At 37.6% G+C, this 26,038-nt stretch overlaps 1 protein-coding gene across 1 annotated transcript in view; it reads left to right on the forward strand.

Moving 5' to 3' along the window:
- The window catches only part of grm6a (glutamate receptor, metabotropic 6a), a 279,282-nt gene that overhangs the window by 205,464 nt on the left and 47,780 nt on the right, over window positions 1-26,038 (forward strand). Inside the window, 3 exon segments of the mRNA XM_028813328.2 lie at window positions 23,736-23,768; window positions 23,770-23,862; window positions 23,864-23,988. Coding sequence (XP_028669161.1) covers window positions 23,736-23,768; window positions 23,770-23,862; window positions 23,864-23,980 — 243 coding nt within the window. The 3' untranslated portion in view covers window positions 23,981-23,988.

Consider the following 26,038-nt stretch of genomic DNA (forward strand, 5'->3'; position numbering starts at 1 on the left):
GTGCTGCCGGAAGGAATACCAAGGACACCCAGAGTGCTCCGGGTGCTCATGTGGCACTTCCGCCACACCAGGAAGTGCCACAGGAAGATCGTCAGAGGGCACCTGGAGCACATCTGGGTGAGATATAAAAGAGGCCGCCTTCCTCCATTCGGGAGGAAGAAGACAAAGCTCGGGAGAGAGGAGCAGATGCGGTGAAGGAAGGACCATTAAGAGGCCCGAACTTAAGTAGGGTGTTTGGGGCAGGGGGCACTGTGTTGTGTCCGGGACAATTCTGTAAATAAAACGTGTGTAGTATGGAACTGCCAGTGTCTGTCTGTTGGTGTCCGGGCTGGTTTACCACAATGGCATCCCAGATGGGACTTCCAGCCCATTAATCTGCTGGGAGCCCTTTTAAAAATATATATTTATTTATTTTATTATTTGTAGCATAAAACAACGATGACCCAACACAAGTACAAAACATTGTGTAACAAGGCAAATTACTTCTTAACTGTGACTGCTCACATCACAGTAATGTGTTTCCCATTCATTCAGGTTGGTGTCCAGTACAATTATCTGCTTTTACATCACCCTTCGCATCAACAATAACAATTTCTTCCATAACACACCTTTCACAGCCGTTTGGCAAATGTTTTTCAACCTATTTCTCTTTGTTACTGCTACAACACACACTAATTGTTCATCTTGACTAATTTGTACTCTGTTGCTTCTACTCGGGTAGATTTGGAATGGTAGAGCTTTCTAGTGCAAAAAAAATACTTTGCAATTGCACTCACATTTCCCAGTTTTGTAATCCTGTTCGTATAATTCCCTTACAAAGACAACCATGCCATCTTATGAAATGATCTTATTAATTCCATGCTGCCATTTATTTCTGTAGTCACAGTATATTTACTTTTAGCATTGATGTGATTGTGGTTGCCTCAAGACAGTTTAACAAAAAGCCAGCTTCTGTTCATTTCAAAGTACCTCTCACCTTTGCTTTGAAGATTCACAATCTTCAATCTACACTTGCAATGTTATTGCTTATACCACCAATGTTGCAGTCTCATTGGAACCTCTAACATTATATTCTGGGTGAGCAACTTAGGTTTTTGCAAGATATGAGACATCATTGGTTAAAAGGTTAGTCTGTTTACCGTACTGTTGCTGTCATCCTAAATACTGATTGCACCAACATTAAAGTGTTTCTGGTTTTACTGCAATGGAGATTAATGCCTTATGTAGTCTGATATTTGACACTTTGTTATCTAGAAAAGGGCTTTATGATACAGGGTGGTGAAGTGGTTAACACTGCTGCCTGCAGTCACTGGGTTCATGTCCCACCCTGAGTAGTGTGTTTTTTTTTTTCCAAGTATACCCACATTCTAAAAACTCTGAGTTTGAGGCTAAATTATTCTCATGTGGATGTGTATATGAGAGTGCTTTGAGATGGTTTAGATTTGATTTTTATCTTATATGTGGCTCTGCTGGTATAGTTTCTAAGATTTTGACAGCCTGAATTGCGTGCAGTGAGTTTGATGTCTGATGGAAAGATTCTTCTCCTTTGAAAACACTATTGTTTCTGGTTTGCATTGTCAAGAAAAATCTTCAATAGAAGACAGTTTCTGTCTTAATTAAAACATTTTCTTAATAAAACATAAAACTTTGTTTCATATCTTTATAATCAAAAAATTAGAAATACCCAAAAGTATGAGCTTACCTCTTATAAGATTATTTTTATAAGGTCAGTGTTTGTCTATAAAGCAGCCAGCTTGAATATACAGCGTACCTGAAGGTTACTTATCTGGAATCTTGCTGTCCTCACAAAAAAATGTACTGACTGGCAGTGTATCTTTTTTAGATTAGATCTAAATTGTGCTTGGTGTGTGTGTGTGTGTGCCCTGTGGTGGGCTGACACCCTGCCCGGGGTTTGCTTCCTGCCTTGCGCCCTGTGTTGGCTGGGATTGGCTCCAGCAGACCCCCGTGACCCTGTGTTAGGATATAGCGGGTTGGATAATGGATGGGTGGAAACAATGTATAGTAAAAATAACTTTACATGTCTGCGGTGGGTTGGCACCCTGCCCGGGATTGGTTCCTGCCTTGTGCCCTGTGTTAGCTGGGATTGGCTGCAGCAGACCCCCGTGACCCCTGTGTTCGGATTCAGCGGGTTGAAAATGGATGGATGGCTTTTATATGTTATTATTCCTAGAAGGTGTCTGGAAATGTATATTTTGAAAAATATAAATAGTCACTCACTATACAACATATCTATTTTCCTAAATCTTTTTTGACATAGTACAGGATTCCAGGGAACCAGAGTCAACCCTAGAAGTATATATTTTTTTTAAGAATTTGCAAATCCAAAAGCCAGTGAAGTTTAAAACAAAAACTCAGATACAGAGAGTTAGAAAATAATAAAACAAAGCACAAAGAAACATTCAAAATATAAACACACAAGTCTATCAATACAGGAGCCCAGCCACCACTGAGAGGGGGCAGTCAGAAACCTTGATAGTAGAAAAGCAGGATAAAAATCAGAGAGTACACATTACGCAATATTTTTTTCTTCATACTGCAAGCACCATTTTTAAGACCAATTACTTCATATATTAAAAGAACAACTTTGACTTGATGTCCGTATTTCTTTTGTTTCAAAGTTTGCTTATCTTCTGGAGCCTATTTCAGTGCATATGTTTCAACACAGGTGTTTTGTGATGAATAGTGGTCCAATACACGCTTTAATGATAGGTTATGCCTCTAGTATGTTTGAAGAGAGTCTGCTAGCCATCCAACTAAGGAAGGAGTACTAATGGAGTGAAAGATTGTTCTGGTAGCAATAATCATCTTCCCACTAAGTTTGTGGGGCTTGAGTTTCCAAAATCTTAGCAGCACATCAGTATCAAACTTCAAATCTTAAAATTACTTGGACAGCTTCTCTTAACAGTGTTTAAAGAAAAGTTTTTATCTCTATTGTCTCTTTTTCCCCTTAGTCCTCTAATATTTTCCTAAGTGCACCTCTGATACTAGTTAAACTCATTCATCATTCATTCTTTAGGCAGTAAGCCTGATGCTTGATTCAATATGTCAGTGCTTCCCAAACTCTGTCCTGGAGACCCCCTGTGACTGCAGGTTTTTGCTCCAACCAGCTTCGGTTTTTAATTGGACTCCTGGGCTAATTAAGTGAACTGCTATTTCCCAAGTTCTGTGTTTTGGGAACAATAATAGAAATTAGAAAACTAAGTTTGGTAAATATATATATTATATATAATATATACTGTATATATATATATATAATATTAAAATTTACCAAGCATAGTGGCTCTGACGCTAAAGTAGTTGCAGCCTTTGATTATTCAGTGTTGTTTGCCTGGGTGTCTGCTCTGCTCATTTTTAATTGTCATCAATAAGATACAACGAAGGGGGAAAACTGCACAGAGAAAGGTAATAATGAAATCAACAAAAGAGAATTAAGCATTTAAATCAATAGCAGAAACAGAAATATTTATAAATTGCTTATAAATGTAAAAATCATTCTGCAGTGCTTTTCTGAATATAGAATAAGGAAATCAATCAATCAATTAAGCTAATTAAATGAGATCAATGTTATCAGGTGTTGTCACTGATTGTGAAGCTGGTTGGAACAAAAACCTGCAGCCACAATGGGTCCCCAGGATCGAGTTTGGGAACCACTGCAATATGCCATTTCCAGTCCGGAAGGGCCTCTGCTTCACCAAATACATTAAGACCATGACTTACTTTCACACTAGTGATTTACCATCAGCCCTCCTGAAACATAAGCTCCTGTCCTTCCTCAAGCTTGTTGTGTAAAATGGCTTTAGAATCTGCTGCCGAGAAGGATGTACAGTAAAAGCTGTTTTCAGTCACGGGAGGCAAGAATAGCCCAAGTCTCCCATAATGTAGGTCTTGCCCACAAGTTTGAAACCCTCATAGGATATAAACAGAAGTATGGCATTGACACATAACATGCTGCAAGCTGTCTCAGTGCAAAGGTACCTGCTTATTAAAATGCAAATGATACGCTGATTAGTCAGGAGGATTGCTTTTTTTCCTCAGAATTCTGAGGGTAAATTTTTGAATTAAATGCCTGGCAGAGCTTTGGCATGACAGGGCCACAAAAGAAATCTCCTTTCATTCAGCATTGTCGTGGGTGGCATGAAATGTGAAAGGGAGGCAGGTGGCATCAGGACAATAGAATTTGGTGCCTTATCACTAAACTGCGAGGATCTTTTCAATGGTGGGATTTTAACTCGTACTTCTGTAATGCAGCAAAATAATCTTCTTGTTTTGTTTGAGGGTCCTTTTATTGCATTATTTAATTCTACCCCTGCAGGCGTCAAGCTTCCTTCTGTTGTCATGATTAAACCTGTTTTTTTTTTTCCTTTTCTATGATGCATTGCTAAGTAGAGCTAAGGATGTCTCAGTGACATGTTTAGAGGGTTTAGAAACCCAGCTGCTTCAATGTACTGCACCTATATCAACTGTTTCTATTGGGAACTTCCAGCATTAAAAAAAAGATGTGTAGAACTATATGTTGGTTCTGTATTTTACTGTTGTTTAATCCAAAGAAACATACAGATAATTCATGGGTTATGTACTGATGCAGTACTGCTATTTGTTGCCTTGCACCTGCAGTTTTTGTCAGAGCGCACTTACATACACCACCATATTCATTCACACCTGGTGAATTCAGAGTCACATTTTTAAGGAGTGGGGTGTAAATTGAAGTTTTTGGAGGAAAGACATATAGAGTTACAGGGAAAACATGGAAAATCCACATAGACATTGACCAGACCAGGAACTGAAATCAGCAACCTCGAGTTAACCACTAACAATTGCACCAACAGGCATTGATCCTCCATCTATTCATATTTTCAGCTCAGTTTAAGGTTATGGAGGCACCATGTCTCTCTTAACAGCATTAGGCGTAAAGCAGGATCCAAATCAGGATAGGGAGGTAGTCCGTCACAGGGCATACTCACACAGAGATAATTTAGGGTTGTTATTTAACCAAACATGCATGTCTTGGAGATGCAAGAGGAAAACTGGAGACACTAAAAGAAAACTCCTGACATATGATGGAAAATGTGAAAACATCACACAAACAGTGACCAGGATGGTGGATCTGTGAGATAGCAATGCTATTCACTGGTCCACCCTGTAATAGTTTTATTAGGAAAATTCCCTGAATAGGATTTGAAATCGGGAGCCTAGAGCTTGTAAGGCAACATCACTAACCACTTACTGTCTGTCTAGAGTTTTAAATCAAGACTAAAAGCCATCAAAGTAGAATTTGGTTAGCAGCAAAAAAGAAAAAAAAAGTTTAAAATGAAATTTAAATTTACATATTTTCATCTGGCATCTCCTTTTTCCTAGCCGAGAAATCAGCCATCTGTTAAATTGTTCCTTTACTACGTGACCCACTTGCAGCTTAGTTCTGCAAGCTGTGCTCTACTAAATGGGAAAACACTTTGTATGCAGAAACTGACCCCCAGGTCAGTTTTAGGAACAGTCTTGATACTAAGGAAGTATATACCTCCTGATGCCTAATAATTTTAAAAGAGCCAGGACCCATTCTGAATCAACAGACCTTACCAAATAAACTTCTTTTGGAATTGTCTGTCTCATCAGATGCCCAGTTTACTTTCTATAGGCCACCAATTACACCACACGATGCTGTAGACCACTGGTCTGTATAAAGCAGCAGTCCTGGTTCTGCTGGGAAACCATGGGTTCTGTCATTCATGTGGATGTTATTTTAATTCGTACCATCTACATAAAGATTGTTGCAGTCCATGTATACCCTTTCATGGCAACGGTATTTATTCCGTAATGGCAGTGGCTTTGCTCAACAGGATAATATACCCTATCACACTGCAAAAAATATTCAGTACTGGTTTGAGGAACATGACAGAGTTCCAGGTGTTGGTTTGGTCTCCAAATTTCCCACATCTCAATCCAGTTGAGCGCCTGTGGGATATCCTGGTAAAACAAGTCCAATCTATGAAGGCCCCACCTTGCAATTTATAGGACTCTGTCAGCTTTGCACACCTTAACACTGCACTTTTTGCCATTCTTTGAAAAATTGCTATCAACTGGATTGAGATCTGAACACTGACTCGGCCACTCAAGGAAACTAACGTTGTTTTGAAGCCGTTCCTATATTGCATTTTCTTCAAGATTTGGATTATAATTCTGCTGTGAAACAAATCCTTTCCTAAAGTGCAGATTTCTTGTAGATTACATCAGGTTTTCTTTTAGGATTTTCCTGTATTTTTTACTGTATTTTATCTTCTGCCCTCACCAGCCTTTTTGAAGCATCCACACAGCATGATGCTAGCACCACCAGGCTTCACTGTCAGGATGGTGCGTTTTTGATAATGTGCAATGTTTGACTTATGCCAAACATTTCATTTAATTTGATGGTGATAAGCTCAATTTTGGACTCATCAGATGATAGAACCTTCTTCAAGCTAACATAGCATGTGCATTTTTATAAATTCGGCTTTCTGTTTTATACTCTCCAATAAAAGTGTGACTGGACCATCCGGACAGCAGTTGCTGTAGTCTCTCCAATCTGTACCACTGTAGGTTGTAACTCCTCCAGAGTTATCATAAGTCTCTTGGTGGCATCCCTCCCTTGTCTAAATCTTTCACAATCATTCAGCTTTTGTGGATAGCCTACTCTAGGCAGATGTACAGCTGTGCCATACTCTTTACATTTCTTCATGACTGACTTAAGTCTAAGTCTAAGTTCCACAATAACTTGAATATTTTCTGGTATTCATCCCCTAAATTGTGATCACCTTTTCGCAGAGTTGCTTGAAGATTTCTTTTGTCTTCATTTTGTAGGTTAGCCCATAATACTTACTCGCCACAAGCTGGACCTTCCAGGTACAGGTGTCATTGTACTCCGATCAATTGAAACTCCTTAACTGCAGACAGGGGATCTCCATTTAACTAATTATATGATTTCTAAAGCTAGTTGTCTGCACCAGTGATGATTTAGGTGAGGCATATTAATGAGGGTGTATACATATTCAATCAGTCATTTTGTGTTTTATAGTTGTAATTAATTTAGATCATTTTGCAGATATCTGTGCCACATTTTAAAGCGTCTCAGAATCACTCCTAGGAATTGCAATAAAATTCTGACTGGGATAAGAATTTTTCAAACCCCAGAAAAGGAAATGAGAATTTGTTATGAAGCATCTTACACCTACTCCTAGCAAAGAGTAGGACTTGTGTTTGAGAATAAATTATGTCACTATTTTAAGGCACACTGAGCTACAAAATGGTACTCAGTTTTCTGACACTAACGTTAAGGCTTCGCCACAAAGATGATGATATTAATAGTAATATTCAAAGTAGTAGGAGAAGAAGAAAAAGAAGTAGCACATAGCATGGCAAGATATTGCGCTAAACTTCATGTAATTGTTGCCACATTGCAACAATATTAAGGATAATTGTGTAATGACCAACAAGACAGAAAGACAGAGACACACATGCCAAATGAGAGTAAAGCTGTAGTTTCAGAAGAACTACCTTCCTGCTGTTATGGTCATGGGAAGCACCTTGTAAAATAACAGTTGCTAAAACTGGCCAAGGCTGTTCCTGTAGTTTTCTAAAGTCATATTCACTCTTCCAGTGTTCCTGATCTTCCAGAGTTGCATGACTTGCCTCTCTCTGTGATTCTACTTTATCTCTATGTGAGGTTCTATTTATCCAAAGCCCCAGGAGACTATGTCTGCCTTTTTAAATCTTACCGGGCTTGTAAAGTGTAACACAAATGTTCCAGGGGTTCATGGAAAGTAAAGCTCAATGTTACCTGTGTGACATTTCGCTTTTAATCTCCCACACAGCTCTGCCTGTTCAGGGTAATATGCTGGCTACAGCAATTCAGTGTGCATCCATAACCACCTGTGTGTTGATATTGTGATAATGCTTGCAATTCTCATATGTTTGCTTATCAACTCCTGGAGCAATGATCTTTATGTGCGTGCTGTCAATCACACTAACAATTCCAGGAAAACCAGCAACTTGTCTGAATGCAGGCTTGCTTTAAATTTACCTCACGTTAAGTGGTGAGGAAATATATACATCTGCGTATTACCTAATGCTTTGTAAGGGCATTCAGATTCTGGTGCCGAATTTAAGAAATGGTTGATTGCGACATTCCCAAATCATCATAGACTCAACATGTAGTACTTAGTGATAAAAAAAAGCATTGTTTGAAAAAAATTACGAATTATGTTTTGGAAGCTTGTGGAGAGTGGATAAATTACAAATTACATTTTTTAATCAGCATCTCTAAATATAAACAAGTATGACAGAAAAGAATATTTTTAGACCTTACAGAATTGAACAAAGCATAAAGATGAAGAAATTGCATAGCTTTAAATCGCAAAAAAATGATTTTTAATTATAATGTATCATGTTTAATTATTCCTGCCTTGAGCACTGTGTTGGCTGGGATTGGCTCCAGCAGACCCCCGTGACCCTGTAGTTAGGATATAGCGGGTTGGATAATGGATGGATGGATGGATGTTTAATTATCATGTAATAGAATCACTATTAGTAACCTATAAATTGTCCTTGCTCTAATCTTCCTTGTTCATTCAGTAGCATATATGTGAACTATTTGTTTCAATTCACTGGGGAACGCATTTTTTGTTGAGTTAGATCTTACACCTTTTTTACTAATTTTTGGGTGGTGAATCCAGAAAGTACCCCAGTTTTTTGCTATCACATCCAGTTTTTATGATACAGGGTACCCTCCATTTTTGTCAAAAGACATACAAATTTTACATACAATGAAAAAATAATGAAATAATAACTTGAATGTAGTGTTTATTTAAATTTCTTTTGTTCATACAAAGGATTTATTGTTACTCTATGACTTTTTTTTTACAGTAAAACATTTAAAAATTAATTGTGTAAGCGGTTAAGGTAAAAATGTATGCTTATAGCTTTTTCTGGAGTGTTCATTGTTAGGACAATCCCGCCGGATGCTCCAACAATAGTCAGCCATCATTTGTACATCCCATCTACCCTGATACCGTCCTTCCATGAACTTCAAATCTTGGTGGAATCGTTCACCTTGCTCATCACTGACTGCACCAAGGTTTTCCGGGAAGTTAGAAAGATTGCTATGCAGAAAATGCACATTGATGCTCATATTGCAACGAAGCATTTTGTACCTCTCCAAGAGTTTCTGGACAATTTCTGTGTAATTACTTGCTCGTGTGATTCCAAGAAAGTTCTTGACAATGGCTTTGAATGATAACCAAGCATTCTTTTCGACTTCTGACATTGTCCTGATGAAATGTTCATCTTTGATGAGCTGCCGAATCTGTGGACCATCAAACACACCGGCCTTTATTTTTTCAAATGACAGGCTAGGAAATGCCAAATGAGGTACTTGAAACAGTCTCCTTCAGTTGGCAAAGCTTTAACGAACTGCTTCATCAGACCCAGTTTCATGTGCAGAGGCGGGAATATAATATTCTTTCTATCAACAAGTGGCTCATGTAGAATGTTTGGATCACCTGGTTTTAGGGCAGATCTTGGAGGCCAATTCCTTTCCACCCAATGCCTCTCATGAGCTCTGCTGTCCCACATGCACAGATAACAGGGATACTTGGTGTATCCTCGTTGCTGACCAAGAAGGAAGCATACCATTTTAAGGTCAACACAGATGACCCAGTTGTGTTGGTGATATTGCAACTCAGTGACTCTTTATGTCTGCATATTCTTCACAAAGAGAAACTGAATGGCCAATTAGGACTGACGCAAATATAATTGCCATTGTGAAGGAGGACATACTTTAAGCTCTGCTTTGAGATATCAATGAATAGTCGCCATTCATCCATCCATCCATCCATTTCCCAACCCGCTGAATCCGAACACAGGGTCACGGGGGTCTGCCGGAGCCAATCCCAGCCAACACAGGGCACAAGGCAGGAAGCAATCCAGGGCAGGGTGCCAACCCACCGCAGAGTCGCCATTCAGTTGAGTTATAGATTGGAATTCCTAATTCTTCCATTAAACCAGGTATGTTATGGCAATACACAAAGCCACTGTCAGTTCTAAAGTACTGCAGAAATGTAATTTCTCTGGTTCGAAAGTATGATACCTTTGTTCCTTGTTCAAGTAAGTTTTTCTCACACAGTCTTGATGCTAGGAGTTCTGAAGCCTTTCTTCAATAGTCCCAAATCACGAGCCAAATCACTCAACTCATGCTGATCAAATCCCTTACGAACAGAGTCCTCTTCAATTTCAAACTTTTCATCATTGTTGTCACCTAGTTCATCACCATAATCATGTTCTTCAAGAGAGGGTAGTGTAATGAAAACCAGCACTGGGATTTCATCTGAATGAGCCACTGGGCGTATAGCCGATGGTAGACTAGGATACTCTGTGAAGTTTTCACTATACAAAAGTAACATTCACTGAAATGATCTCCTGGCTTTTGCCAAACCATAGGTATACCAAATAGCATCTTATCACGTGTTCCCTTTGTCCACATCCGTAAACCCTCAACACACTGTTTGCACACCTTATGAGGGGCCCAAGGCTTATCTTTTAACTTTGAAATATGCCAAATAGGCTTGCTCTACAAATGTGCTGATGTTCGCCCTTTGACTGGGAATGGTGAAACTGCCACAGATATAACAAAATGAATCAGGGCTGTTTAGGCACTTACGACGAGAAAAAGCAGAGCCAGTCATGATCTGAAAGAAAGGAAATACGTGTGTAAGTAGAAAAATAGATTTTGCTTATTCACTATGTAGAACAGCGCACAACCTCTGACCACACTGTCTTGCGTGTAAATGAATAGCCTATACAAATCCACGCTACAGTAATCCCACTAATATAAGCGGTAGAGAAAAAACCTGACGTGATAGAAGAAAACTAACTGCACTTTCAGAATCAGCATACCTATTTTAGTGTAAATAAGCTTAAAAATTGAAGTCAACAAAAAATTAGTTCAAAATTGTTCCCCAATTATTTTCGTGTATCTGTTGTCAGTTATTTATTGACATACCTGTACATGCAAGGGTAAAAAACTGAATGCACTGACAAAGTCGGTTTGTGGAGAAAATCTTAAAGAGAGCTAAAAATAAAAAACAAGGAATTGTAGTACACCCAGTTAAAGAGTGAAATTCAATGATACTTTACATCTAAAAGTCAGCAGCACAAGTCTAAACTAGAAAAAAAAACACATTGCTAGTCAGTAGACTTTTTGTAGTTTAAATATTTTATACTTCTGGGTAAAATTGTTGGAGAAAATCAAGTGATGTGTTTTGGCAGGCTAGAGCATGCAAGTGCTCAACTTTTCCTCTTGTGAGCCTGATCAGACATGTTCTAATGACCCGGTACATCTGCAGTGGGGTAAAGAAATTACCTAGACTTAAACATTCATTAACTTCAGAGCTGTAATTATTTGTTTGAGTTGCAAAAAATTCCTTTTATAGTTGATAAAGTCACATTACAATTAAGTTACATCCTATACACTGTAGAAAATGTTCTAAGAACGTTCCTTTTCACATTAAGTAATGAACAGTTGTTTTTGCAAATACCGTATATACTCGCAGATAAGTTCTTCTGCGGATAAGCTTGGACTTGATTTTACTGTATAATTTCTGGTATTTTATAATATCGCTCGTAAAAGTCGAGTGTGGAAAACTCACGCTATTGGTACAAGGGATTATGATATGCCAACTCCCACCCGAGAGGGAAACCACGGAGCACACTGCCTTTTTTCTATGTGGGTGCGGCAATGCACTGTATCAGCGTGTGCTCCTAACCTCTCTCTCTCTCTCTCTATTGTGCCTATGTGACCACACAGTAATACCCGCACTATTCTGAAGCAACGTTTGCACTGATTTGTGTTTTTTGTATCTCACACCCTCGTACACCTTTATCGGAAGAGCATCCCATATCTACGATGGAGCGTTCGATCAGAAGAAAATATTAAACTGGTTTTAAATTAAATGTCGTTGAAGTAGCAAAAGAAATTGGTAACTGTGCTGCGGCAACAAAATTTGATATGTCTGAGAAACTGATACGACATTGGAGGAAGCAAGAAGATGTTAAAAAAAAAAATTAAGTGTCGCATTTTTGAGCAGGCATACAAGTCGGGGTCTGATTTTATGAATGATTTTTCGGGTTTCAAGACCAGACTTATATGTGAGTATATATGGTAATGATATTTAAAGAGGTTCTGATCTACTCTAAAATAAACCCTACTCTAAAATATACTCTACATAAAACTAATTAAATGGTAGCTTGTGAGAAACTAAATGTCGTGGGCAATTAAACACTTCTTAAGGAAGCAGAAATAATCTTTTGGACTGCCAAAACCAAGTTGAATCCCTGTTTCATTTTGCTGTATTCTCATGTCTTGACTTGTAAAGTAGTATGTGATGGTGCTTACTGTAAAAGATGTCTTATAATGGAAAGACTGATTAGTGTAGATTGTGTTCAGAAGTTAACAGTTTGCTTTAATCTTTTTGGAGGATTGTATACCTGCTTGCCAAAAGAGAAATAGCTTTTTATCAGGACCGAGTTAGCTGACCACTTCAAAAACAATTTTTAACAAGGGGAGGCCATCTCTTCAGTGGCCACTCAACAGTCGTCTACTGTTGCCAGGGATCCTCCATCTCCCTTCAGGGTCTTATGGTCAACACTAGTGAATTATGACATTCAGATGCTTCATTCATCTTACGTACATACGACATTATTAACTCCATAATATTAGTCAATGTATTTAATAATTTACTTAATGAACCTTATATTTTTTTATGAAGCGTGAGATTTTTTTTTAGGAGTGATGCTCCAGTTTGATTCCATAATGATTTGCTATTTCGGCTAATGGAAGGGGAACCCTTTAACTTGTTCCCTGGTAAATTGTTTCTGATGCACTCCTAGCCATTTTAAATTGCAGATGTACAATCTTCCAGGCTGTAATACAGTATAATATAATATTCACAATCCCAATTTATATCCACTAAAATACACTGTTCTTTCACCCTAGCTAGTAAGCCATGTCAACACTGCCATTTTTGCTATTATCCTGTTAAACTGCAGTCTCACAATAAATTATGGAGAGTTAAATTAGCCTTTCATGGGTATTTTTATAAGTGTGAGTGCATGTGTGCTGTGCAGTGCATCGGCAGTGTATTGGAATAAGTGAGTTCTGGAAATGAAATAATAAAGTGTCAGATCTTTCTTTCAGCAAGCACTAACCTTCATTTTTTTATTTAATTCTTAAATAATTGAGTTGGTTTAAGTTTGCATGTGCAGTAATGCAAAATGCATGTTCTGCTTTGGGCTCCTCTCTCACTCAACTCACATAATGGAAAATAGAAACATTGATTTTTAATAACATGAAAGCACAAGTAATAAATAAATGAATGATTTATTGTCAGTTTGTTGCTTCTCATGCGAAAAAGAGCTATTTTCAAGCTGTTTTAAGAAGATACATTTTGTCATTATTTCTCCTTGTTATTTTAATGGTACCAAGGCAGGATATTGGCACAACTGATGCTACTACCTCACAGTTCCAGCCTCCAGGGATTGAATCATAACTTGGGTGCTTTCTGAGTTGAGTTTTAATGATCTTAATATGTCTTTGTGGGTAATCCAGTAATCCTGATTTTCTTTCTTTATGCTAAACACTTGCTTGTTGTGTTACTTGGCAAATCTACATTGGCCAAGGTTGATTGAGTGAAGATGTGTGCAGATGCATGGCTAATGATGGCCTGCCACCCTTTTTCTGTTTGGTTCTCACGTTGCAACTGACACTGCCAGGATAGATACCAGCTTTGTGTAACCATGAAATGGATAAACAAGTTGCACAATAAATTGTCCAGTCCTTAAATAAGTGCGTGTTTTCTTCTCATTCAAGTATACATTTTTAATTGACTTCATTAAAGTACTTTATAATTAGTAAATTACTGGCTAATCAGATAAGTAAGTAATAGTAAGTAATTAGCTAATTAAGATCAAATATTTTATACCCAATTCTCCTATTCTGACAGGCCTCCAGATAACAGTAGATAGAACTTGCTTATATTTTCTAAGCCCCTGAAGTCATTGCTTTCCAGAACCACTGTCATTTTCAATGCTTTTAAAAAGGTGGAGGATTATCTAAATATGTTATCCATGTACCCAGTTTTAAACTTAATACAAGTTCAGAGGGCAGCCCCTGTCCCTGCAATTTTGAACACAAAGTAGATAACAGTCTATCAGTGACAAATGTTTCAGTGTTATAGTTTAAAGTTTATAAAAATTTTACCTGTTATATTAAGCAATCAAGAGGATAATAACATTCTTAATAGCATATTCATGATGCAAAGTAGCATAATGATCAAACTGCTATGCCCTTTTGATGTACAGTATATGTAGACAGTCAACTATAGACAGACAGACGTTCAAGAAAAATGGTGTTTAGCTGCATTTACACAACAAATACTGATTTGGATCAAATGCTATTGGTATTATTGGTCTAGGTCGGATTGTAGCAGAAATGTTTGTAGTTCAGGTAAAATATTCCTTTCGAATGTTGGTATATATCCTGATAATGGGGTGCAGTAGCATTATCTCAATTAAGCAAAGTAAGAACGCAAAGAATCACACCCCAGCATGACCACAAATTACCAGTGTAAAACAACAATCACATTAAGTGAATACATGAGTAAACAGTTTACAAGTTTTACTTGTTACTGTTTTTTCAATTGTGGTCTTTCTTACAAATTTGGGTCAAAAAAGGTCATTTTAATTCTCACTGGTCACACAAAATAACTTTGTTCCTAGGTGCATAAGAACGTATAGAAGATCACATGAAAGGTCATCATGGCACATGATGATCAATGTATACATTAATCCCTCGCTATATCACGCTACGACTTTCACGGCTTCACTCTATCGCGGATTTTATATGTAAGCATATTTAAATATATATCGCGGATTTTTCGCTGATTCATGAGTTTCTGTGGACAATGGGTCTTTTAATTTCTGGTACATGCTTCCTCAGTTGGTTTGCCCTGTTAGATTTCATACAAGGGACGCTATTGGCGGATGGCTGAGAAGCTACCCAATCAGAGCACGTATTACATGTTAAATAAAACTCCTCAAATATATTATGAGCAGGGGGGCTGTTCACAACCCTAGAAGATATGGACGTTGGTCTAAAAAACGCTGAAAGACTACCTTCACATTGCTCCCTTCCTTGCTGGGCTTACTTGCGGCTGCTTTGTCACGCAATATGCTTCCCGCACGGTGCTTCACATACTTAAAAGCCGAACAGCACCTATCGGTTTTAGATTGTTTGCTTTTCTCTCTCTCTTGCTCTGACATTCATACTTAAAAGCATGAACAGCACCTATTGATTTTTGATTGTTGCTTTTCTCTCTCTCTCTGACATTCTCTGCTCCTGACGCGCACTCCTTTGAAGAGGAAGATATGTTTGCATTCTTTTAATTGTGAGACGAAACTGTCATCTCTGTCTTGTCATGGAGCATGTTTAAACTTTTGAAAAAGAGACAAATGTTTGTTTGCAGTGTTTGAATAAAGTTCCTGTCTCTACAACCTCCTGTGTTTCTGTGCAAATCTGTGACCCAACCGTGGCAATATAAAAATAACCATATAAACATATGGTTTTTAATTTGCGGATTTTCACCTTTCGTGGATGGTTCTGGAACGTAACCCCCGTGATCAAGGAGGGATCACTGTAATGTGAAGGTATCTTTTATGATTTGATAGCATTTGATATAGGTTTTGCAATTGTATAAACAAACATTCTGTGTATATTAGTCAAACACACTCTACTCTACAAAGTAGCCTTACAAAAGGTCACCAAATACAGGGCCTTTATCCAACTGGATCCAGGAACTGGAACTAATCCCTTCAATACAGGCTGCTTTTACCTTAATCAAAGTCGTTTTCTGGGGCGAATTTATGTATTTAATTTACATGCTTGTTTAGTTAGCCACCTTTTTTCCTGTCAGTTTTTGAAGTGGGCTGGAGACCTCATTATATAATTTACTCTTGTCAAAAATTGAATGTACTAGCTAGGGCTGATGGTATTTTGTTTAGCACATTTTCTCAGCGCCACAGAGCCTGGACTCCAATCATAAACTAGTTACTATTTGCATAAAGTATGCATATTCCCCATGTTTTTATGTATGCTTTTCACTAAGTGCTGTAGTTTTCCATGTCACATTTAAGTAATGTTGACCAACACTTTAAATTTACCTTGCCTGAATGAATATGCGCTGCGATGAGCCAGCAACCTAGGAGGCATAGCTCCAGCAACATGGTACCTGCCCCACATGCAGTAACCTGCAAATTCTACCCTCTGCAAAAGAATTGAGTTTAGTTATGTCTGAGGTTGGGCACCCTCAAGAGCAACGAGACTAGTCTCCAAGTCTGAAGACTTTTGTCTACAGGACAAAAAGAACGAAGGCATAATTAATGGAAAAATCGCAAATTGCCCATTGGTTGCCAACCAAACAAAAGCAGGTTCCTCCACAGAGGCATACTTGATTTTAATAAACTGTTTTAGAATGGAAGTTAATGTCTGACAAAATACAGGGTCATGAAGCAGTGAGCTGCATGGGAAGACATTTTTTTTATTATTATGCTTATTAGGCTGAACCTTTGGGAAAAGCACAGTAACAAACCTAAACACACTGCAAACACAATTAAGACCTACTTGGAATGAGAGTTTGCAGAAGGAACATTACATTAAAACCTCAGAACCCTGACCTTATCATAACTGAAGCAATGTGAGATCACAAAAAAAAGCCAAAAGAAGAGTTATAGCAGATAGTACTTCTTGTAAGATGCATGGAAGAATTTTTCACAGAACTATTTGAAAAAAATATACAGCAGTATAAATTGCTTCAGTGTTGCATTCTTTTTATTGTATCAATTTTTTGTTTACTCTAATAATATATAGTGGTTTTATGAGTAAATAAACAGTTTATGCTCAGGTAAATAGCTTTAAAATGTTATTTTCTTGGGTGGCCTGATGCTTCTAATACAGATAATAGTACTGTATTATCTTACAATTTTGTAAGATAACCAAGGTTATTTTTTAAAAACATTTTAATCTAGACTACCCAGCTAGTATTAAGACTTGGTACAGGTGGTACTTCAACCAAGCATGACATACTATTTAGGCTTATAAATACACACATCTCCTAGTGCATGTACTATCATCTGTAAATGAAATCTTTTACTGTTTAAGGAACCATAAAAATCTGCATAGATAAATCTCACTCACCTGCTTCATTTGTCTACTGTCAATAAACTATACGTATTAAATCATATGAGATGAAAAAATAATTAAATCATGTGCTTAGGATCACTAACAGGTGACAAAAGGTTCACAAAATTGTACCTTCGTTAACAAGAATGCTTTCAACGCAAATCACAGGAATGACTCCACATATAAAGAAACCATAAAACAACAAACCTACATCACCTCTAAACCTGGCTAAACAGCTGTTGAACCCTTGTTTATGTGTTGGGGTGCCTTGGCTACTTACCTATAACAATACCACATCGTAACACTCTCCTTCTCACCTCTCATCTCTGTCTTTCTCTCTTTCTTGCTCTGCAATCCCTGGCCTCTCACCTACTTGAGTATTCACTTGCTCTCTTCCTATTTCTGTCCTGAAAGGACTCCTGGCCATGAGGTGGCTTTAACGCACAAAACAGGTTCACTATCAGCCCTACCTCTGCATAACTTTGAGGCCAGTGGAACTTTCTATTTACTCCAGATACATTAGGCTAGCTGATCCTGGTATTGCTCTGCAGCCTCGAACGATTTGTGGATAATTTGGCTCTTTTGTATACATTAAAAGTCCAAAAGACTATTAAAGTGTAACATGAATATTCTGAGGAACAAAGTAATTTAATGATAACTAATGTCACATTAACATCATTAATGTGTTCATTTTAAATATGAAGATTTCTACCCTCTTAACATGAATAGCATAATATAGTGTGTTTCTTAAACTGTGTTCCTTTGAAGCCTAGGGTTTCACAAAAACCATCAGTTATAATGCCTTGTATCAGATATAGCTCCTGGAAAAATTAGCAGTGATTGCATCTCTTGCTTCACTGATCTGAACTCATCCAAACCAGGAAGCAGAGGTTTCTCTGTCACAATAGTTATTAAATGTCTCTGTTGTTTGAAGCATTCAGTGCTGTAGTTGTCACAGTACATCTATTTTTGTATATTCAATAATCATGTTTTTACTTGCATGGACAGCTCTTTGGACCTCATATTGAAAGTTCACAGTGACAGCTTCCAAAAGCAAATTCCACATGGGATCATTGCCAGACCTTTTACCTGCTTAAAAATTAGTAATATAATGAGGGACCTGCTCATACCTGGCTATGGAATGAGCTTGTCAGTCAATTGTCCAAATACTCTTGAGCCCCTGGAAATGGGGGGCTATGCAAATAATGGCTGTCATTCCTAAACAGCTCATATGGTATTTTTGGTAAACCCCTTAAATTAAAGCTGAAAGTCTACACTTAATTTACATAATAATTGCTTAATTTCAAATCCATTGTGGTGGTTTCTGCGGTGGGTTGGCACCCTGCCTGGGATTGGTTCCTGCCTTGTGCCCTGTGTTGGCTGGGATTGGCTCCAGCAGACCCCCGTGACCCTGTGTTCGGATTCAGCAGGTTGGAAAATGGATGAATGGATGTGGTGGTTTATAGAGCCAAAATTATTGTGTCATTGTCCAAATGACTTTACTATATGTTACCCTGCTGACATGCTTCATCTTTGGAAAAAGTTTTAAGTTTTCATTTCAGAAAACAAATAAAACATTATTTGACAGTGTGGCAAGCAGCTGGGGTGGTACCCAGCCAGGACGCTCGGGAGAACCGGAGGAGGGCTTGCGCCTCCTCCAGACCACGAGGGGGCGACCACCCTGGTTGCTTTGGGACCACAGGAACAGAGCTTGGAAGCTCAACCCTATAGGGGCCCGTGGTCACCGCCAGGGGGCTCCCCAATGTCTGGAGAGCCCTGGTCCTCAGCACTTCTGCCACACCCAGAAATGCTGGGGGTAAGACGACCAGGGACACCCATAGTGCCTCTGGGTGCGCAGCCGGTACTTCCGCCACACCAGGAAGGGGCAGCAGAAGCTCATCGGGAGACACCCGGGTGATTATAAAAGGGGCCCCCTCCCTCCATTCGATGGCTGGAGTTGGGAGTGTAGCAGGACAGAGCTCGGAGGAGAGGAGTGGAGGCGGACCTGAAAAGGCATTTGAGGAAGAAGGCCTGGACTTTGGGGTGAAGTGGGTTGTGTGTGTTTCACTTTTGTAACTATCGTGTAAATAAACGTGTGTGGGTTGAAATCAACGATGTCTACCTGTCTGTGTCCGGCCTGTTTCCCACAACAGTTATAATAAAATAAGAAGGCCCAAAGAAGAAAATTAAACTTTGGATACAAATATGACATAATAGCATTATAATATAACTAACCATTCTCAAACTGAGTTTTCGGCTGAAGAATGCTGAGGGTTGGATTGGGATGTACACGCTGAACATTGTGCAAAGAGTTACAAATTAGTTGTACATTTATTAACATTATTTCCATGTGTATTTCATTGTCTTTGTAGGAACTGTCTGGAACACTGGCCATAGGTCTTCATTCTTACACTGTAGCAACTAAAATTATTTGTGAGTAATTTGTACATTGCATTAACACCTCAATTCTTCATATATTGGCATTTCTGCCTGTATATTAAGGGCATTGCCAAACTGAAGCTGCAATTTTTCTGTTATTTTCCATGGTTCTGCACTACTACATAGCCAGGATGGCCCCCAGCTGGTCATCATCGTGATCCTCAAGTAATGCTTGACCCTGCTTTTAGTATAGCTCTTCTTTGTTGGAAAAATTTCCAAGGCCAGGCTTCATTGAGTGTCACTGAGGCGTACTGGCCATGACTTAAAAATTGAAACAATAGAGAAATCGAGTTTGCATTGTTGTGAAGCATAAAAATTTAATAAGCACAAAAAAGACTATATATATATATGATCTTACAAAAGTGACACAAAAAGGAAAGCCACTTCCTCATCCTAGGGCTACAAAAGTGCTTTCAGCTCATTCTTGTGGAACAGAATTTTCGTGAATCTGCTTAAATCCTCTGATGGGGGCCTCTTTTGAAAAAAGACACAATGATAGTTTTAGAGAACAGCTGTGAAATAAGGGAGCAAAAAGCTTTATTTATGACTTTTTATAGATGACAGTTTTTACAGGTCATAGGTGTAGCAGATCTCTTGGTTATGTGCAATTCCTAGGATAGTCTTTGCCTCTTATTATTATTATTATTATTATTATTATTTAATCCTCTTGAAGCGTTATTTCTAAAAATGCATCCAGAGAATGTGCTCTTAGCAGCTAATTTCCAATGGTATCCATGATGAGATGCACTTGCCATGAAAATAACTGGGGCATTTCCCATTAAAATTTCTAATTTGCAGCTTATTCAGATTTGAGGGAATATGCACATACATCATAAGCCTTTATACTAATGGCTTATTGTAGGACACCATTTTTTTTCCCAGATTGATGCACTTAATTTGTCTTTTCTCTTTGAGTTTGAACTTCAAGCAAAGACTGAAATTGAGCAAGTATAAAAGTTAGGAATACATTATGAGCTCAAGGTGGAACGTTACATTATAAAATTAAAGCTGCCACACTAAAGGGATATACAAATTAGAGAGGTGCGTCTAAAGAAATATTACAAAATTTGCCAGATTTTAATGCATTTACTGTAAATGAGTGGTTGGAAAGTTAACAAACAATATACAAAAATAGAAGTCAAGCAAAATGCATTTTCTATTACGGTTAGTTCCAAGGATGGATGAAAACTATATCTGGCTGATGGTTGCTAGGGTTAGAAAGGTTAAAAAGTATGAGCCATTCCAACGTGCTTTGTAATGAGGTATTATTAGGTGTCACAGCTAGCCAAGCATATTATTGTCCATTTTTTTGCTTTGTGTCATTTATTTTAATTTTGCATATTGCTTGGTGAGATTATATTGTTCCATTGATCAAGAATGCCAAGGTATCATGCTGATAGAGTCTGAATGGGCTTCTCAAGGCACGGTGAATTTGGCTTTGGACATGTGACTCTATCATCCATTTTCCTGCACTATATCTAGGGTAAGATTTTTAGCTCTTCTGATTTTATTGAAATTGAACATAATAATCTCAAAATCGCTTGAGCCCATTTTGCGGCACAGTGGTGCCAGATCCTATCCTGGCAGCATTGAAGACAAGGCAGAAATCAACACTGGATACAGCACCAGTCTGTTGAATGGCCCACACACAGACACATTCACCCTCCAATTTGAACCCATTAACCTAATGTGCACATCTTTGGGGATGTAAAAAAACAGAACACCCAGAGAAAAACTCATGCGGGTGTGGAAAGAAGCTGAATGGTATTATTAAGGCTTAAGAGCCGAAAGGAAGATCATAAACACAAAAAATACTTGATTAAGGCTTAATTGGATTATTAACAAATGACTTAAAGTGATAATTAAAGTCCATCCAGAATAATTAAGCAAATAGGTCAAAGTGCAATAAAGGCAAAAGACTGGAAAAACCTGAAGGTAAAATTGCAAAAATACCATAAATGTATCAACATGGCCAAGCTCTACAAAAGTCACAATGAAAAAAAATACTATAAGTGAGGAATAAAAAGGCCAAACAACATAAAATACTATAATGAGGAAAAGACCAAGCAATATAAAAAGCTAACAAACACGCTAAAATGAGAAAGAGGGCCGAGCAATGGAAATTGACAAAGATCAAAAAAAGATGAAACAATGCAAAAAGGTCAAAAATTCAAAGTCAAAGAACAGCAAAATAACCGTAGTTTAATTACAATCCAAATTTTTAAAAGAAGTGAGCAATGGAAAGTCGACACATTTGCCAAAGTGAAACAAATGGGTAAAATAACATTATTTTTGTAGTTCTTTACCACAGTTAATTTCTTTCATTTCTGAACATAATTTTAATCTTTATTGCAAGGGCTTAGGTGACAGCTCATTAGGCTACACACTGACATCTGATAGATACAGCTGTGGTGTAATTAGGTATACGGGGTCAATGCTGTGCAGCTCCTAGTTGTCCAAATTTGTAGAATCAACCTAAAAAGAAAAAAATATAGTGAATTTATTGCAGTATGTTTAAAAATTTCATATGAACCTTATTCTGTCCCTGACCTCAATTTTACATATTTTGTTCTGGCTTCAAAACAGTGCACACTTGTTTGACCTTACTCAGTGTCAGTACTACAATATGTGTCTCATGTCTTGGATTTGTTAACATTGTCAGATTCTGGTTTTTAACTCTGGCTAGTAATACCTTCCATGATATGTCTCCTGCTTTCAAGTGCAACTGTTGTTACCTAGTTCAGTCAGTAAAGTAATTCGGTTTTGATAAAATGTTTACAGTTTTCTACATCTGTGCATGTGCTTTTGCACATTAATTTTCTTTTTAATGTTTGAGCAAGTTGTGTGTCTTGTGTGGTTATTTATGCATTGTTAGTTTTTTTCAGCATTGTCATGTTTTTACTGCTCAGTTTAGGAACTAGTAAAAATAGTCAAATCTCCACACAGAGCCATGGAAGAAGCAGAGCACCTTTTAAGCTCAGTGTAGGGGGGATTTGTGAATAGGTCTCTTTCTGCATAGCAATAAGGCTATAAGGGCTTTAAAACATCATGTGATTTTAATATAATTTTTTATCTTCCTTTTATTGCTAATATTTTGGCAAATCAGAAGCCCCCTTCTGTGCAGACAGAGAACGAGAGAGAAAGAGAATTTTTTTTTATTTTATTTTTTGTATTTGATGACGTGTTGACCGTAAATCTTGGCTAACCAGTAGGTCTCAACTGCACACAGAGTTGCAGTGAAATTGTAATGCATGGGCCAAAAATAAATGGGGATGGTGGTCAATTACCTTTGTTTTATTAGTATTGAGAACAAAATAATATTCTGTCTGTGAAAGTTTTATAACTATTATTTATGCAAAAGCAGTAGTTTTGAATGGACTTTGCTAATGTTATGTGCTTCTTTTGAAACCATCTATCCATTTTCTAAACCCCACAATATGCAGTGGAATATTTTCCAAATGACTAATGGTTTTTGATGCTAGTGTATTTTTGTATATACAATACGGATAACTTTTCTTGTACTTTAATTGCTTTAAAGGTTGTTTACTTTTACACTCAATTTTTGTAACCTAGTCTTGTTATAGTTGTTTTCAAAACAAATCCTAATTGATATTGACTGGTATTATGTTGACCTCATTGATAAATTGCTTTGGATTAAAGTGTCTGCTAAATTAATAAATTGTAAATGTACATAAATGAATAAGTGCTATTAATTTATAATCTATGTTCAAATATGCTAGAATGATTTTTTTTAAATATTTAAATATTTCAGTTATTGTCTCAGGTTACAATCCTAGTCTGAAGTGTCTCTGTGAGTCAAATGGCTAAAATGTCAGCATTACTTACTGAATTGTAGCATCTGTTTAATCCTAGCTTTACTGATTTAAAGGAAATGAGTTTGAAATTTGAAACCTCTATAGTATGTTATTAAAAAGAACTGCAAAATATAAAGAATTACAAACCTTGAATGTAAGTTTGACTCTAATGCATTTTTTATCTTTTCTGTTTTGGCTTGCAGATGTTTATTCAGACCACTACACTGACCATTTCCGATGAGTCTCAGTGCATCTGTATCCCTTGGTATGCTTTATATCCCTAAGGTCTACATCATTCTGTTCCACCCAGAGCAAAACGTACAGAAGAGGGAAACGCAGCTTCAAGGCCGTGGCCCAGGCAGCCACCATGTCCTCCAGACTATCACAAAAATCCAATGATAAGCAAAATGGTGAAGCAAAGCCTGAGGAGGGCAAGGATAGTAAGTAACTTCACAAGTACGTATCTAAATTTTAATCTTATCTTTTACTCTGCCCTGGGGTGCTGGCCAGCCATCATAGATCTGTACCTTCCACGAACCATGACCCATGTTCCTGCTTTCCTCCTCTCTTTATCCACGTAAGTACCACTGCTCTTTAAGGGGCACTTGGCCCTCCTTCTATTTAGCCAAATACTTCAGGTCTTTGCATTTATGTTTCTCTTATGTCATCTATTATGTTTTCATAATTCCTAGACATTAATCATGTATCTGTTTCATTTCTGACATCTTTTATGTAATATGTTGTCATCTCTCTAAGTTAATCTGTTGTAGCAATCAGTCTACCTTTTATTTTTTTCCTGAATCTGTGTCCCCCTGTCATCTGCTGGTTGCTAATATAGACCTAAACTTGATTCTGTTTTTTTTTTCTGTTTTGTTAGATATCTAAAGTCAGTTGGTTCAATCAAGGATTACTCTCAGACATGTTATCTTCCTTGTTTTTTCATCTTTGGTTTTCTTATGTCTTTACTTGGGGTTGCATTTGTCTCTTAGTTTATGATCTCTGTTCTCTGTTTCTCTGTTCACCTGATATGTATCTGTTAATTCTATTATGTTGATCATTTGAGGAAACCAGTGGTTTAGTGCTGCTGTCATGCAGGGTCCATTATTCTGGGTTCAAGTTTCAGCTTGGCCAATCTCTGTGTGGATAAGGTCTGTGTGTGTTTTTTGGGGCTGTCTATTGCTCTGTTCCATTTACCTTGGAAGTTGAATGTTTTGAGCGGAGAGTGATTTCACACCTGAGTTGACAGCTTCAAATAAAACATACAGTAAAGCAATATGGACACCTCCAGGAAAATCTTTGTTGAGCTTGCTCTTTCAGAATACAGACTAGTATTGAACAATGCATTACACAGTACCTGGCACAGCCAAACAATGCGAGCAACATGTCCATAGATAAAAGTTGGACAGTACAGTGTGTATGACATGATTTAATGAGACACAAATAGACAGAGGTACTAATAAACAGTGTAATACGACAGCTTTCACTTACTGTTGGTGCGTGATGGAGCCATCTTGAATTTTGAGGTCTGGCTTGGTTAGTCTCTCTCAACTTTCCAAGTAGGGAATCCAACTTGTGGGGGGGTGTTCCAGTGAAACATCTTACAGGGAACTTGGAAATTCCGACTTCCCAGTTTTAAATTGGGAATGCAGCATAGTTTTCCACATCTCAAGGCACACAAACTGGAAACTCCATACTGCTTAGAGTGAGTTAATGCTTCATGTGCTGGATAGGGTGTGTTAACTGTGTTAGTGACAAAGATGGTTCTGAAATTGAATGATTTAAAGCTGTTTGAGGTTTTATCCACTATGAAAAGTGCAATGTAAAATAAAGATTTTACTAATTTATAATTATTTCTTTTCTGGTTTATTATATGCTAGCTTCAGGTGCTTTAAACCAAAGCAAATTGCTTTTTGCAATTGCCATAGAGCCATTGGCCATTCATTTTTGAAATACATTAGAGATAAAAGAGATTGTCAAATATCGCTATACACAGATGATATGGTGCTATATATATCAGACCCACAAATATCTTTACCATTAATGCACTAGCAGAATTTCAAAAGATATCTGGACTCAAAATCAATTTCAATAAAAGTGTGTTTTTCCCAGTGAACTCTCTAGCACACTATACTAGACTGAAAATATATCCATTCATTTTATTGCAACACTTTAAATATCTAGGGGTTAACATCACAAGTAAACATAAAGATCTTTTTCAACTCGTTTTGCTATCAGCATGGAAAAAAATCAAACAAGATTCGAACAGATGGTCTACTCTCCATCTCTCATGAGCAGGGAGAATCAATACTGCCAAGATGAACATCCTGCCTAAGCTTGTATTTCTATTTCAGAGCATCCCTATATACATTAACAAATTAATCTTTAAGAAACTAAACTCAACTAAAACCTCATTTGTCCGGAATTAAAGGTATACATATATTCTAAAGGTGACTTTATTAAGATCTAAACAAAAAATGGCATGGGACTAGTAAGTTTCAGTTTTATT

Source organism: Erpetoichthys calabaricus, chromosome 11 (genome assembly GCF_900747795.2).
Source record: "Erpetoichthys calabaricus chromosome 11, fErpCal1.3, whole genome shotgun sequence".
Lineage (NCBI taxonomy): Eukaryota > Metazoa > Chordata > Cladistia > Polypteriformes > Polypteridae > Erpetoichthys > Erpetoichthys calabaricus.